At 42.2% G+C, this 17,221-nt stretch overlaps 1 protein-coding gene and 1 long non-coding RNA gene across 3 annotated transcripts in view; one reads left to right on the top strand and one right to left on the bottom strand.

Annotated features, from left to right (window-relative positions):
- The window catches only part of LOC143296944 (acetylcholine receptor subunit beta-like 1), a 138,176-nt gene extending 133,696 nt beyond the window's left edge, over positions 1-4,480 (top strand). The window contains exon 6 of one of the 2 annotated variants that reach the window (XM_076608987.1): positions 4,046-4,480. In XM_076608987.1, the coding sequence (XP_076465102.1) occupies positions 4,046-4,231 (186 nt within the window). In that variant the 3' untranslated portion in view covers positions 4,232-4,480. The remainder of the gene's footprint in view (positions 1-4,045) is intronic. The other variant, XM_076608986.1, reaches the window with a different exon arrangement.
- A 5,992-nt stretch (positions 4,481-10,472) lies between these two features.
- Positions 10,473-13,039, bottom strand: LOC143297166 (uncharacterized). The gene is made up of 2 exons (XR_013057219.1): positions 11,444-13,039; positions 10,473-11,340 (listed from the first exon to the last, which is right to left on the bottom strand). It is a non-coding gene; the product is annotated as an uncharacterized LOC143297166 (long non-coding RNA).
- Between the last annotated feature and the right edge of the window lie 4,182 nt (positions 13,040-17,221).

Here is a 17,221-nt window from a genome sequence, read left to right as displayed (position 1 = left end):
CTTACTTTATTGCATGGACGAATGACATGACAATTGAACCATCCTGGGTTCTTATTCTGCGTTCTTGGGCTGCAACTCCCACGTTCTCGTTCACACACACACACACACACACACACACACACACACACATATATATATATATATATATGTGTGTGTGTGTGTGTGTGTGTGTACTGTGTACGAGTGGGGTTTTACGTGCATGACTGTTTATTTCTTCTTACCCTGGCATGAAGGCAACCATACTCCATTTTAGGGTGTGTGTATGGTTGATATGTTTTTGTTTCCGTAGCACACCGAACGTCGACATGGATCACGGGATCTTAAACGTGCGCATTTGATCTCCAGCATGCGTATTCACGGCGAAGGCACTATCACTTTCGCACTTGTTCTGACTTGGGAGATCGCGGGGAAAATCTCCATCCTTGATCCACCAGGCGCCGTGACGAAGATTCGATCCTTGTACTCTCAGGTTGAAAAGTCTGAACACTTTAACCGCTTGGCTCACGCGCTCGTCATCCTGAGTCCTGAGGCCCCCTCGCCCACTCTCACTCTCTCAGTTTCTGTGTCTGGTCACTATTAACTAACTCAGTACGGCCAGTCCTCTTTCTTCTCTACACAGACCCCTCGGATGTCCAGTAGGCGTCTGAATGACCCAACCTTTAGCTTCCGTCGTCAGAATTGTGGTATTCTTTGTCAACATTCACCTCTTCAGTATAAGAGCCTTCCGCTTGCAATATTTTGATGGTGGTAATTGGGGTGAAACGCTGTTTACGTCGTCTCTTTCGCCGTTCGTATGGAGAGAGTTAACTTCATATTACTTCGTGTGTCCTCACTTATCAGTGGAATTAATTCCTATTTTATTGTAGCTGCAAAATCTTGCCTGTATCCTCCCCACTAACTCACCCACAAGTCAATAGAACCTTTTGTTTGATGACATTAGAATCTTCAAGTGTCTGGCCCCTGGCTTTGTGTGTAAGTTGTCAGTGACTGAAGATTAGTTTCCGTTCATTATGGAATGTCCTCATCGTGGTAATTTATGACAATAATTGATTCCCCAGCGAATTTCCGTCCGAGATCGTGCAGGTTTTTTGTTTTTTTTTGGTTTTTTTTTTTGTTTTTGTGCATTGATGTATTGAAATTCGAGAAAAGAAAAGTTTGCTTTCAAAAACAAAATTCATGAAGATGGCAAATGTCAGCTTGAAAGATACCTTCACCATTAATAATAATAATGATGATGGTAATAGTATTTATATAGCGCTGAATCTTGTGCAGAGACAAATCTAAGCGCTGTCACACCAGTCATTCACACGCATGCATTACTCTAAAACTGAAGAAACTGAAGACAAGGAAGAGGTAGGGAAGGTAGGCTATCTTGTGAAGAGGTGGGTTTTAAGACCAGACTTGAAAGAGCTGAGTGCGGAGACCTGAGAAGCCAAACTTCATAGCTTCTAGTTTCGAAGAGTATACCGAGGTAAGAGGTGGTTTTATATATACTCTCACCGTAAAATTACCAGGCAATTTTATGGATTACTTTTACGTGCTTTGAACGTTTGTTTGCACTTTGGACATTTTACATTGCATTCGCTACGTGAGCGTTGCTAACACAGATCAGTTATTAGTTACATTTCATATTTATGTATGTTTATTAAATTGTATTGGTTATTTTTCATGTTTATGTTTTCATTTTTAGTTGTAGCGTATTTTGTGTGTTTGTTTGTTGTTTGTATGTTCGTAATTCTCCATATCCTTAAAAGGATGGCAGTTTTTTGTTGTTTTTTGTTTGTTTGTTTGGGGTTGTTTTTTTTGTTTGTTTTTTGGTTGTTTGTTGTTGTGGTGGTGGGGTTGTTTGTTTGTTTTTTTTTGGGGGGGGGGGTTACTGATTTGAATACTTACAAAGTCTGATGGAGGGGGGAAGAAAATTCTGGCAAGTGTGGGATTCGATCTCTTACGCTCGGATTCTCCGGACATGTTTTCACTAGGCCACCACTCCACATTAAATCACACCTTGAATGTTGTCTGGCAGGTACTGGAGAAAATGTGACCAGGGTGTACCGAGTTCCTCCATGCTTATGCCTTTATATAGTATTGTTTAGGACGGAGGACTGGGTGTAGAAATAAAGAATATTGCCTTGTCTAGTCTTGTCTTGTCTCTCTCCCATACCCCTCTGTCCCTCCCTCGCCCCTTCTCCTCTCTCTCCCTCTCATTATATCCCTCCCATCCCCTCTGTCTCTCTCCCCTCTCCTTCTCTCTCCCCACTCTCTCTCTCTCTCTCACTCTCTCTTCTCTCTCCAACCGTCTTGGAAGGACCTGTTGTACCTGTCTGAATGGAGTTTTTTTGTTAATAAATCTTGTTGCCCCTCTTCATACGGGAGCTAGGGCCTTCCAAACGAGTAAGATATTTTTAGTCTTGAATTTCTCTCAACGTGTGTGTGTTTTGTATCTGTGTCTGTGTCGGGGATGGGAGGGGGAACGCAGAGGGGGGGCGGTGGGGGGGCGGCGTGGGGAGGGGCACAAGCACCTGAGACAAGTTGTAAATTACGACAGTGAAAGTACATTGCACAGTCTGTTACACAACATCGACGTCTTAGAGATGAGGAAGGTTGAAAGGTATGTATTCTGCGCACTGAAACTTAGAGATGAAACCCTAATTCTGAGATGTCCGGTGGGTGTGTAAATTCTGACAACGCATTAAGAATATTTGTTTAATTTTCTGTTTGTTGTTTTGTTCTTTATTTGCATATGTCCCTTACCATACCTCCTTTCTAGAAGAACTCTCTCATCTTCTGTGACTTTTTTGAAAATGTCATTTCCTTCACGTACATGCCACAGACAAAGCTTCTATACATACTACTGACTGCCGTCTTCGAGCCGAGATGGTTGGTTTACAGGACCATTGGAGAAGGTAAAGGAATGAACAGTGTTGATTTATTTGGCCCCCAACCCCTTCTCCCACACTCCCCTCACCCCTGTCCCACACACTGATGTGACACGCCCCTTTTGAGTAGGGGTCGGTGGCCTTTGCAAATGAAATCACTGTCAGTGTGCGTGTACATAGTTGACGACATGAACTGATTCCCCAGTGCTTTTTCCCACGTCAGGTTGTAAGTTTTGTACACCGATGTCTTCAAATTCGAGAAAACGTTTCCTTTCAGTGTAGTGGATTGATGGCCTAGAGGTAACGCGTCCGCTTAGGAAGCGAGACAATCTGAGCACGCTGGTTCGAATCACGGCTCAGCCGCAGATATTTTCTCCCCCTCCACTAGACCTTGAGAGATGGTCTGGACGCTAGTCATTCGGATGAGACGATAAACCGAGGTCCCGTGTGCAGCATGCACTTAGTGCAAGTCAAAGAACCCACGGCAACAAAAGGGTAGTTCCTGGCAAAATTCTGTAGAAAAATCCACTTCGATAGGAAAAACAAATAAAACTGCACGCAGGAAAAAATACAATAAATGTGTGGCGCTGTAGCATAGCAACGCGCTCTCCCTGGGGAGAGCAACCCGAATTTCACGCAGAGAAATCTGTTGTGATAAAAAGAAATACAAATACAAATAAAGGAGGGGAAACATAATAAAGATGGTAAATGTTTGTTAGAAAGAGTATAACTTAGCAATTAAAATGGTAAGTTTATTTTCACAGAACTGCCTTCGATGAGTATACCAATGTAAGAGGTTGTTGTTTTATTTTATTACTTTCTGCCGAAATATTCCTAAGCGGTTTTGGTATGTTTTGAGCATGTGTGTGCATTTTTTTTTTTTTTTTTTTTTTTTAGGATTTTACATTGTATTCGCTACGTGAGTGTTGTTGATACAGTTCGTGTTGTTGCTTTTTTGCTTCTTGTTGTTGTTTTTGTTTTGTTTTGCTTTTTTGTTTGTTGTTGTTTCGTTTTGTTTGTTTTGTTGTTTTTCTTTTCTTTTTTTTCTTCTTTTTTTTTTGGGTGGGGGGGGGGGGGAGGGGGTTATTGTTATTTTTTCATGTTTAGTGGTGAAAGGGATGAACAAAGGAAATCAAATTTTGAAATGTTGTGTGTGTTGCGCACGGCAGGTGCTGGATGACTGGAAGTACGTGGCCCGCGTGCTGGACCGCCTGCTGCTGTACATCTTCCTCACCGTCACCATCAGCGGCACCATCGGCGTCCTCATGAACGCTCCCCACATCCTCGAGTACGTGGACCAAGACAAGATTATGGCGGGACTCCTCAAATACATCGCGGAGAGAAAAGGGGGGTAGTCCGGAAGTCCGGCAGTCAGTCAGCAAGTTTGTTTTCAGTGAGGACGAGGAGGCGTGGATGCCAGGACTGTTGTTGTGTGGGCGGCTTGGGGAGGGGGATGGAGAGGGGGTGGATGAGGGGAGGGGCAGGGAGGGGGGGCGAGGTTGAGGGGAGCTTTGGGGGAAGGGTTGGGGAGGGGGGGTGGAGGCGTGGTGTGGCTGCAAAAAAAGAAAAAAAGAAAAAAAAAGATAATATATCATTATGTTGGACTGATTTGAGATCGGTGCGACGTCTCCCGGCTTTTTTTTTTTTTTTTTTTTTTAACTCGTGTGTGTTTTGTTGTTTTTTGTTTTTTTTGTTTTGTTTTGGGGTTTTTTTTGGGGGGTTGTTGTTGTTGATGTTTTGGGTGGGGGGGTTTTTTCACCAATATTTTCATCGCCAAAAATGTGGCTTCGGAAACGAGTTACGGGGGAAAGAAAAAAAAAGCACACGCTCACACAAGTTCGAATATTCTTGAAGAAGAAAAAAAAAAGGGGGGGGTTCATAAAGATTGAAAGGAGGGGGGTGGGCTTGTGTGGAAAAATACTACCACCACCACCACACTAATCTGAATAGTTTGGAAGGGGAAATGACTTGAGAAAGGTTGGGGGAGTGAGGAGCATGGAGGCAGGGCGGGGGCACAACCCCCACATGTGGATATGCGGAAAGAAAATGTGGAGTTATGAAAACCTTTGATTTTCTGTATGTTTGTTTGTTTGTTTTGTTTTGTTTTGTTTTTTTCCCCACATCAGGATATGCGAAAAGGGAATGTCGAGTTAGAAAACCTTTGGGGTTTGGGTTGTTTGTTTTTGTGTGTGTATTTGTTTGTTTGTGTTGTTTTTTTGGGAGGGGGGGGTTGTTGACAACCTGGAACAACAGAAGATACGTGGATGTCAGAAAGAACTGAGTAGGGTTTCGGGAGGAGGATGAAGAATAGAGGAATGGATGGGGAAAGATCTTCGATTTCAATCCACCCCCACCCTCACCCCCCAAAATTGGAGTGTGTGTGTATATATATAGATATATATATATATATATATATATATATATATATATATATAATTTTTGTTTTTTAAGGCTGCATTTTTTGGTAAAAACCTCACAAAGGAAATCAGGTTTATATTGGTTTTTGTCTGTGTGTTTTGTTGTTGTTGTTTTTGGGCATGCAGGCGAATGATTTTTTTTTCTTTCCAACCCCTTCATTTGAGAGAGAGAGAGAGAAGGCTTTAAATAATCTTCAAATTTCAGTAAATCGAAGGTTGAGCCCCCCCCTTTTTTAGGGCTCATCGACAAACACCTAAAACAGAAAAGTGAAAAAGAAGGGGAAAACAAAAAGAACGAAAAACCATTTCAGTGAGGAGGCTGTCTTCGGAACCGTTCCAGTAATGTGGTTTTGTGGGGTTTTTTGGGGGGTGGCAGGTGTGATGACTGCTGATAACACCTGTGCCCAGTGTGATTTGTTTTTCTTGGTCGTTTTTTGGTTGTTTTATATGAGGTGATGTTGATGCTTGAGACGATTTTTTTCTGCCCCCCCACCCTCCCTCCTCCGAACCCCAGACCCTATCCCCCCCCCGCGCCCCCACACCCAACCCCCATCCCTTCTGCCCCAAGGCTCTCCGATTATGCTGTCAGTATGTGAGTTAGTAGGGTGTGTGTTTTGTTTGTTTGTTGGGGGGTGGGGTGGGTGACGGTGGTGTGGAGACAGGTGAATGAGTGCATCTGTGGGGTGTTTTTTGGTGGACTCTTTGGATCACCTTTTTTTCAGTAGACTTAATCACTGTTAAAACTTAGGTCTGGGGTAAACTAGTGTGTGTGTGTGTGTGTGTGTGTGTGTGTGTGTGTGTGTGTGAGTGTATATGTAGTATGTGTATGTCCGTGTTTAATGTGTTGTGTGTATGTGTGTGTTTTACGCTTGGATATCACCTTTTTTAAAATTTACTTAGAGCATTAGAACTTACAATGATTGATTATGTGATGTGTTTGAGATATATATATATATATATATATATAGTGTGTGTGTGTGTGTGTTTGCGTGTGTGTGTGTGTGCGTATGATATATTTATTTGGGTTGCAGTGCATGCGTGCCCTCTCGCGCGCTGATGTGTGTGTATGAGAGAGAGAGAGAGAGAGAGAGAGATGGGGATTGCCATGCGTGTGTTTGACTCGTAACCAGCTGATCAGGGATGGTGTGCAGTCCATGTACAGTACTGGTGATCCTCTGGGGACGTGAAGGCTGCTTTCCCTTTCTCTGTGGTCGGACACACAAATCAGAAAGACTCCTTTTTTTATATACTTTCTCTCTCTATCCCTTTTTCTTAAAGCACTTATGTGGATTTTTTGTTTATTTTTGTGGTATTGTCAGCCTGCTTGGATCTAGATCCAGTGGGAAGAGAGAATGGGTTTTGGAGGTCTGCTTTTCATTCATCTTTACCCACCCACCCACCCACACCCCAAAAAAGTTCCAGACGCCGGCGATACAAAATATGGAAGGTCTAGTGTTAGCCAATAGGCCTTTGTAAAGAAACCTGTTTCCAGGTTATAACAGTGGTTTCGTCTGTGTTTGTAGGTCCTCAAGAATCATCTTGTCATTTAAAGTAAAAGGTCGCTTTTTTTATGAACTCATCTGTACAGAATTGACAGCTGCTTGTTAATCTTCTTTTTTACCAGAACATAGCGTTAGAACAGTGTGTCACACAAGGAAAAATGTTTTCGTTGCAGACTTCTGCGTTTAAAGGACACATTCACTTACTTCTTTTAAATAAACAAATTGTTTTAAAAAGTTGCTGAAGAGTCGACAAAAGAAAAAGGTTTTTTTTTCTAAAAGAAGAATTTCAAGCTACTACTGTCGTTTTCATAAGAAAATTGCTATTTTTCATCCAATCGAAACGTTCTACTGCCGCTTGCTTCCAATGATTCTGGAAATACAGGCTTTAAAGCGATGGAGGACACGGTGGATGTGAATTCACCGCCCAGACAGCTGTAAAAGCCTGTGGGACTTAACCTTTTCCTAACCAAGGACGCATACTGACGATTGTCATTCACCAATCAGCTTTTTCTTGATTAATAACCAACAACCGTTTAACGACTTTACAGACAGTAGGATTGTTTTGTGTATTATTCCAGAAATCACTAGTGGATGGATGGTAGGGGGTGGGTTGGGGGAATATTGGACGTGCACGGTTTTTTGATTAAGTTGGAAGAATCATGTCGATGAAGACATTTCGGGGTATGACTGACTGACAATCTGACCAATCAGAGACAGAGAGGACTGAAGGGTGAACTGGAGAGTACAACCAAGGGTAGGGGTAGGAATTCTGTTTATATACAATGTGGACGTGACGTCCATAGGCGTATGTCGTCTGTTCCTCACACACAGCTGGAAAAAGCACAAAACCAACACAGGTTGGTCTGGCCAGTGAGGTTATGGAAAGGGTTCAGTTCTTTAAAGTCTTGTATATTTTTTCATGATATTTAATAACCCTTTCTGGTGTGTAGAACAGCCAGCTTTCATATTCTAAAATAGATAAATGAAAACAACAAACCCGCTGTCGATTGGTAGTGAACCGTCTCCTGTTATCCATCTCTCGGGGAAGCTCCATTGCTGAAAGGAAAATGTACAGTGTTTTGTTATCACCAGAGGAAAATTACGCTGTTGCTGCTGGTTAAATGTTCGGGGTGGGAGGAGGGGAATGAAGAAAAAAAGAGAGAGAGAGAGAGAGAAAAAAAAAAAAGTTTGCGACGAAAATTTCCATTGTACGATGTTTGCTTTCAGTCATTCCCAAGGCGATGTCATCAGAGTTGTCTGTCACGCTCATGTTTTGCTCGTTGCTGGTTGAAGAGAGTTAAGTCTCTTCCATAAGATGTTTGCTGTGGGAAGCTTGACCGTTTCGTTTGTAGAAAACAGGCGAGGATAGAAAAAAAAAGTGAACAAATCACGTTTCTTCAAAGAATCGTTATTTTTCGTTCCTTGTACGGTGGAACTCCACGAGATCTGGGAACCACCTGCTGCACTGCGGACCGGATTTATCATCTGACAGCATGACCTGGGGAACGCAGAAGAATGAATGAATGAATGAATCTTTAATGGGTAAAGAATTAGGCACAGTAAAGGCCTTTTTACAATTCTGCCCATTTAACAACACAAAACATAAAAAATAAAGAACGAACGACACAAAACATAAAAATAAAGAAATAAACTGAAATAAAATAAAATAATAAGAACGACGAATAAGAATAGGAACTTGAATAGTCTATTAAAGGTAACAAAGCGATGAAAAACTGGAACAATTGGTACATTACATGTACGTAGGTACTTACACACACACACACACACACACACACACACACACACACACAATCACACACACACACACACACAAAATTATAAAACAAGCAACAAAAACATACGTACACATTCACGCCCACACACTCAAACACACACACGCACTTACTGTTCACACATACACATACATTCAATTTTTCATTCATCATGGCATGGCAGCTAGTGGACTGAGTACAAGCAAGCATTTGCAAGAAGAAGAAGAAGACTATTTCCTTGGGAAAAGCGATGCTCGGGGGATTCCTCAAGACACAAATACTGAGCAATACCGATACCCATGTTTGTTTTTCGTCAGAACTGCACTGGATTGGAACAAAGTTCCATAAGGTGCTGTGACAACCTCCTCAGTTGGGGTCTTCACAGTCGAGGGTCCCAAGTTGTCTCTCAGACTGATCTGCTTTGCGCGACCCCAGTTTCCGTCGAGACAAGATCCAGTGGTGGCTTCTGCGATGTACCAATCCAGATCAAGAACCAGAAAATGTCTAAGGGAGATGTCATGAGCCCTGTCTTTAGTTTAAGTCCACACCATGTGAAAACGGCGCTGATTGTTCAGTAGTCTACAGGGCCAAAAAATAAAATAAGATAAAATAGAGCCATTAGCATTGCAGATTTGAGGATTGAGTGCAGTCTGCTTTTAAAACGGCGTTACTTCATGAACCCATGAACTCAGAGTTGATATAGATGCTTGCTTATTTTTTACCAGAACACAGAATTGATAGATGCTTGCTTATGTTTTTTTACCAGAAGATAGTTTCACCACACTGTGTTACAGTCTGATGAATGGGAAAGTGCGTGAGCATGGCTGCTGGCCCAAAGAGGCGGTCTGTTCCAGCAGTGCTTTCTTCGTGTCTGGCTGTCTGACAGCGCTGTTTGGCCGTGTTCACATGTCCCGTTCTGTGCAGCTGCTGATTTAGGAGCATTCGGTGGATATTCTCACATCTACGTTGTCGGGCCAGTATAAATCGTGGGGTAACGTGTTCGGATCAGTTTTAGACCATGATGAACACGCATTCACTCATAGACACACACACACACACACACACACACACACACACACACAGTCCCCACGCACGCACCCGCGCGCACACGTTCTCGAAATATGCAAATCTACATAATATGTGCATCTATGCTGGCGCTGTGTGTGTGTGTGTGTGTGTTTGTCTGTCTGTCTGTGTGAAAGTGCGGGAGTCGTGTCATGACCACCACAGCCTGCCGCGCACATTCATAACAGAATGATGGAAACATGGAAGAGAAAAGTGTGAGGAAGAATGAGAATCTTGAAGAACAAGGCAATACGTATGCAATGCTGCATATGTACCAAATGTGCACCGATGTTAACTGCAGGTTGTTACTTTGTTTCTCTCTCCCTCCCTCCCTCCTCCCTCCCTCCCTCTCTCTCTCTCTCTCTCTCTCTCTCTCGCCCCATTATGAACCACCACCCCTTTGACATGGGCAGAAGGCCTGGTTCAATACAACATTGTCTTGTCCCCTCTTTCTCTCTCTCTCTCTCTAAATTTTTATTTGCTTGTGAAATGAAGAAATGAATGGCGAACTGAAGCAAATAATGGACCTGCTAAATTGCCAGGACGTGCGCGCTCACATCCATCCATCTTTCGCTCCCGTGGCACCAAACACACACACACACACACACACACACACACACACACACACACACAAGCCTGCACAAATGCACCCACTCACAGATGCGACGCACGCACTAAAACACGCTGTTGCATGCACACGCGCGCGCGCGCACACACACACACACACACACACCATTTACAGAGACAGTCAAACACACAATCTTTCATTGTTTTGTTCATAAAAAAGAGGAAGAACAAAAGTGAAATCTTGCCCTGTTTGTGTGTGAGGTGTGGGGGTGGTTTTCTTTTTGTTGTTGTTGCTCATTTTGTTTCTGTTTGGTTTCATATGTCTCGTTACTTTCGCTTTAAACTGAATGAAAATACTTGCACAAGGACAATCCTTCAAGTAGCATCACCCTTTGCACCTCTGCAGTATGAACTATTTCAGTGCAGTGAGCACAATATGAACGAACTACCCAAGCCATATTGTTGCTTGTTTTTTGTTCCTCCGGCTCAGATCGAGGGCTGACTCAGGGCTCCCACAACAAGAATGCAGTGTGAGAACACCACCAAGTATACACGGCCGGTTGACAAGAAAGGATTTATTCTTATTGTTATCAGCACTTGTTACGATTTCTTCATAATGAAGGAAAAGCTGACGATGATTTATCAACGTAGTCACCACTTGTTACGATTTCTTCAGGATGGATATCAACGTAACCAGCACCTGTAACAATTTCTTCATAACTAAGGAAAAGCTGATGATGATTTATCAACGTAGTCACCACTTGTTACGATTTCTTCAGGATGGATATCAACGTAACCAGCACCTGTAACAATTTCTTCATTACTAAGGAAAAGCTGACGATGAATTATCAACGTAGTCACCACTTGTTACGATTTCTTGAGGACTGATGAATATCAACGTAACCAGCACCTGTAACAATTTCTTCATAACTAAGGCAAAGCTGACGATGAGGCCTGACTAAGCGCGCTGGGTTACGCTGCTGGTCAGGCATCTGCTTGGCAGATGTGGTGTAGCGTATATGGATTTGTCCGAACGCAGTGACGCCTCCTTGAGCTACTGAAACTGAAACTGACGATGAATTATCAACGTAATCACCACTTGTTACGATTTCTTGAAGATGAATATCAACGTAACCAGCACCTGTAACAATTTCTTCATAACTAGGGAAAAGCTGACAATGAATTATCAACGTAATCACCACTTGTTACGATTTCTTGAGGATGAATATCAACGTAACCAGCACCTGTAACAATTTCTTCATAACAAAGGAAAGCCTGGTGATGAATATCTGTGTAATCGGCGCTTGTTACGATTTCTTTCTTCATAACTAAGAAAAAGCTGGTGCTTGATATCAGTGTGATCAGCACTTGTTACGATTTCTTCATAATGAAGGAGAAACTGACGATGACTATCTGTGTAATCAGCACTTGTTTCATTTCTTCATGACAAAAAAGAAAAACAACCAACAACTGAGGATGAATATCAGTGTAATCAGCACCTGTTACAATTTCTAAGGAAAGTTGATGATGAATGTCAACGCAGTCTGTACTTGTTACAATTTCTCCATGAATTAAAAAAAAAAAAAGAAAAGAAAAAAGCTGACGATGAATATCAGTGTAATCAGCACTTGTTACGATTTCTCCATAAATAGGGAAAAGCTGACGATGAATGTCACTTGTTACGATTTCTTCATAACTTAAAAAACAACAATAACTGTGGATGATTATCAATAAATTATAATCAGCATCTGTTACGATTTGTGCATAACTAATGAAAACCTGATGATGAATATCTGTGTAATCAGCACCTGTTACGATTTTCTTCATAACCTTCTTTTTTATTATTAAAAAAAAACAAAAAAACAACCGAGGATGAAAATCGATGTAATCAGCACCTGTTACGATTTCTTCATAACAAAGGAAAAAAGTTGTCAATGAATGTCTGTGTAATCAGCACATGTTACAGTTTCTACAAACCTGAGAATAGGCTGACGGTGAATGTCTGTAATCTGCACCTGTTACGATTTCTTCATGCCTTAGGGAATGCTGACGATGAAGTCGTTCTGTGTTGACTTTTTTTCTTTCTTTTTTTCACCGTCCACACCTGGTCAAGAGACTGGCCGGTGTCAGTCACAGAGTGTAAGACAGCACAATGCTCGATCCACTGTTGAGATGCTTCTATGCCACGAGACAACACCATTGAAATAAACATAATAGTAATTTGAACATGATGATCACTTTTTTCGCAGAGATCTGACGAACGAGAATAGAGAACGAGTGTGTAGAGTTTCTGTTTATGACGTTTTTGGTTGGCTTTTTTCTTGTTGTTTTTTTTATGAATTTATTGTGCTTCGTTAAAAAATCCTCGTTTGGTTGGTTGGTTGGTTGGTGTTTTTTTTTTTGTTTGTTTGTTTTTATCCACATAATAATGTGAACTCGAATGGTGTGTGTGTGTGTGTCTTTGGGTGGATGTTCAGGTGTAGTTGGTGGGTTGGTGTTTTGGTTCAATTTTGTTGTTTTGGTTTAATTGTGTGTTGTTTTTTTCCCCACATCGATGACAGTAGAGTGGGGTTGTGTCTGGACTGCAGACTTGTTTTTTCCTGATCAGGCATGGTTCCATGTTGTTTGAAAATGACTAGAAAAAAAACAACAACAAAAAACAACAACAACACAACATTGTAAAAACAATGTTGGAGATTTATCCGCACAATTGTCTGTGTTTGTGGTAACATGTCCATGCTGCTATATATTGCTGTGGTTGTTTCCCCTGAAGTTGTTGTTCTTGTTGTTGCTGTTGTCAAAGTTTGTTTCGTTGGTGTGTGTGTGTGTGTGTGTGTGTGTGTGTGTGCGTGTTTGTTTTAGGTTGTTTTTTTGTGTGTGTGGGGGGGGGGGGGGTGTTTGTTTTGTTTGGGTTTTTTTTTTAATTCTCTTTTCGTCTCTCCCTTAACTCTGTGAAGAGTCATTGAGGCGCCGCACAGAAGAACTGTTCACCAGATTCCTCGTGGTCTGTCGGTTGTGTGAATAGCCTGGGTCTCTACAAATATTGTTTTGATTTCTGTTTTTCCTCCTACAAAGTGACAAACGAAACATTGTAAATAAAATGATGCGATCGCGTTAGTTGTCAGTTTGGATGATGATGGATTGATTTTGTTTGTTTTTTTGTTGTTGTTTTTTTCATCAAGGGTAAGAGAGTTTGTTTGTCGTTGTTATTTTCACCTCTATAACGTACGAGAACGGCGTGATAAAGGGGAATAAACTGTGTTGTTCCAGTTGATACTGCCTTTTTTTCATCCTCTTTTTATGGTGTAGTTATATTTATGACAAATATGGAGCAGCCACGACTTCAGTTCATTCTAATGATTTACCGGGCTCTGTACTGAGTTTCTTTGGTTTGAGTACAGAAGCCAAGGGCTTTAGAAATTACTAGTTTGGAAACAAAAAATAATAATAAAGAAAGAAAGAAATAGATATGAATAAAACAAATTGTTTTTCACTGTGTGTGTGTGCTTTTTTTTTTCCTTCATATTTTGTTGTTTGTTTGTTTGTTTGTTCTGTTTTTTGTTCCTATTTATCATATATGTGTTTTTTGGTGATCTGATGTGATGTGTGTGCTTCGTGTGTGCGTGTCCGAATTGTAACATACGGAATTCATCTTCCACGGAAGAGTGTTAATGAATAAAGATGTTTTCTTTGATGAGACTCACAGTATCGTTTCTCCCTTGATGCACTACGCCCTTTCCACCCACACCTACACACACAGTTCCCCCCCCCCCCTCCGCCCCGTCATACACCCCTTCCTTCCACACACCCACACCCACCCTCACCGCTACTTCCTCCCTCGCCTCCCTCTGACCAAACACCCTCGCCTGCCCCTCCCCTCCCCCCCATCTCCCCTCCCCCCCCCCCTTCCAGCTTGCCCGTTTTACCATGCCACCTTCCCCCATCCCCACTCTCTGTCCTTTCATCTCCCTCGTATGAAACAGATGTGTGATGTACGTGTGTGTGTGTGTGTGCGTGCGTGTGTGTAGTCTACGTTTTGTGGTCTGCGTTTGTGTGTTATCTACGTGTTTGTGATGTACGTACGCGTGTGTGTGTGTGTGTGTGTGTGTGTGTGATCGACGTGTGTGTGTGTGTGTGTGTGTGTGTGATCTATGCGTTTGTGTGTGATCCACGTGTGTATGTGTGTGTGTGTGTGTTATCCACGTAATAATGAATTAAAACCCAAGCAGTTTGTTACGTCATCACGCCGTGTTCCTCATTCCCGCATCTTCCTGTTTGAGGTATGTGTGTAGCAGTGTCAGTTGTGCTGATGCAAATAGTACGTCATCCGTCACGGCGACGTGTTCTCTTGTAGCAGAGTACGCGAAGATTTCACTATGCGCCCTCGTCTGTCTGTCTGTCTGTCTGTTTCTTTGTCTCTCTCTCTCTCTCTCTCTCTCTCTCTCTCTCTCTCTCTCTCTCTCTCTCCCTCCCCCCACCCACCCCTCTCCTTCTCTCTCTCTCACCTGGTCATTTCTTCTCCTCATCTTTCATTGTCTGGTTGTTGGTTTTTTGTTTGTTTGCTTGTTTGTTTGTTTTCTGCCCTCCCCCCATCCCCTTTTCTTTTCCTTTCTGTCATTCTTCCCTTCCAGTTTGATAGCAGTTTCTCCAGCGTGTGTGTGTTTCTGTGTGTGTGTTTGTACGGGTGTGTGCGTGCCAGTGTGTGTGTGCGTGTCTGTGTGTGTGTTTGTGTGTGTGTGTGTGTGAAAGTGAACATTCTTTCCAACGTTTTTGTCCAAGGACAATGGTTGTGGCTGAAGATGGGGGGGAGGGTGGGGTTTTTTTGGTGGGGGCATTGTACATGTAGAAGTTGTATTTCCTGTCGTTGATTAAATACATTACTTTTCAATGGATTCTTTGTTTGTGGGTGATGATGTTTCTTTGAAAGGCGATGCTGAGGTGTGTTTTGTTGTTGGTGGTGGTGTTTGTGTGTGTGTGTTTAAGTTTGTATGTATTATCTTTTTTTTCTCCCCCCTCCCCCCCTTTATTTTCCCTTTGTTTTTCATGTCTCCTTTCTTCCTTCCTTCCTTCCTTTTTTCCTCCTTCCTTCCTTTCTCTTTCTCCTCCACCTCGTCTCCCCCATGCCACACAACCCTGCTCTCCTCTCTTTGCATAAAGGGTGGATTGATTGAATGATTGATTGATTCGGGACCTGAAACAGCGCCTATCTTCGGTCTGAGAATAAAGCTCTGGGCGCTATCTTACACACGCAGGCGGAGTCATTTGCACAACAAGCTGCCTACCTGGATAGAACCGACTGAGAGCTGCATTTAGTCGCTCATCATTTCGTTTCCCGGCGTGTCATTTGAGTAAGGCACGCGCGCGCACACAAACACAAACGCATACACAGGCACACACACGCGCGCGCACACACACACACACACCAAAACAAAAGAAAACAAGACAAAAACAATAACCAACACACACACACACACACACACACACACACACACACAAAGAACAGGATCGAAATGTTTCTATCTCTGAAAGACTCTCCCCAAACTATTGCCACAGGAGAACGACCAAGGCTGGGCTCACTGAAACAAACTAAGCTATAATAATTATGGGTAGCGATCGAGGAGGAAGTCACCATGACTACAACCTGGCTGAAGCGTCCACACACACACACACACACACACACACACATATTCTCAGTGACGGTTAAATCATTACAAAAGTTGACAGTCCATGCATGTCTTGCCAAGCTACCTCTACTCCAGCACCCAACACAAATAAATAAATGAAAAGATAATGATTACACTTCACTGTGGAAAGGCGTGATAGTTAGATATTTCTGGGCATAGTTTAATCAGTAGATTTAGAACAGATGCATAATTTCTTTCTTTCTTTCTTTTGTTTTCTCTTGTGAGTGAGTGTGTGTGTTTTAACCATTTTTTGGCGTCACGCGAACGGACACAGACAAGTCAGGTGCTTTTTTTTCGCTTTTTTTTTCTTTTTCTTATCTCGCATGTAAATAGAAAGGCAATCATTTTCTAGCCTGCCAAGAATTGATAGATTCATATGCTTTCTGAATTTCACAACAACCAAAAAGAAAGAAAAGAAAAGCTGACATTTCTAGAAAAGAACAGAAAGGCTATTACTTTTAGCGGCCTGCCAAAGATGGAAAGATTCATGCTTTCTAATTTTGTTTCTAGGTTGTTGTGTTTTTTTGTTGTTTTTTTTTGTTTTTTTTGTTTGTTTTTTTTAAACGAAAAGAAAGAGAGAAACGAGTGGTGATGAACGGAGACCCATATCTATCTCTCTCTCTCTCTCTCTCTCTCTCTCTCACACACACACACACACACACACACACACACAGAGGTAGGTAGGTATATAGATATACATATATACATATACAGGCTACATATGCACACAATCCCCCGCCCCCCCCATCCCCCCACCCCCCCACCAACACACACACACTCACAGAACCTCCCTCTCCACTGTGACAAACGCATACATCTCATTCCTCTCTCCTGGCGTCCTCTCAAAAGAAAAAAAAAAACACAAAAAACGACAACCCCCACCTGCACCCCTCCACGCCCCTCCCCCCAAAAAAACAAAACAAACAAACAAAAAAACAAGACCTCCAAAGTCAACCCTACAACCCAATAACACCAGATTCATACACTAGACCTGTCTCTTTCCGAAACATTGAAGACCTCCCAGATACGGTCTTTGGGTTATGGGCCTGAGAATTCCTGGGCCAGCAATCATGTGATGTTCTGGATCATTTGGACGACCCACAAAAGCCATGCTCAGTGAGGTGAACAGACAATAAACCACTGGAAGAAAGGAAGAGAAAGAGGAAGAAGACGCGCCTGGCTATGTCTTGGATGAAACCTTCGCGGAATTTAATATTGATGTTAATAATAAGATCTCCCTCACAGTGAGTCGGAATTCGCTGTGAAAAAAAAAGATAATGATAATAATAATAAATGATTAAAAAATATATATGGTTAAGCTACATATCTCATTCTTTT

Source organism: Babylonia areolata, chromosome 22, assembly GCF_041734735.1.
Source record: "Babylonia areolata isolate BAREFJ2019XMU chromosome 22, ASM4173473v1, whole genome shotgun sequence".
Taxonomy (NCBI): Eukaryota; Metazoa; Mollusca; class Gastropoda; order Neogastropoda; family Buccinidae; genus Babylonia; species Babylonia areolata.
Note: the sequence above shows the minus strand (reverse complement) of the source record. Positions and strands in the feature narration are given on the sequence as shown.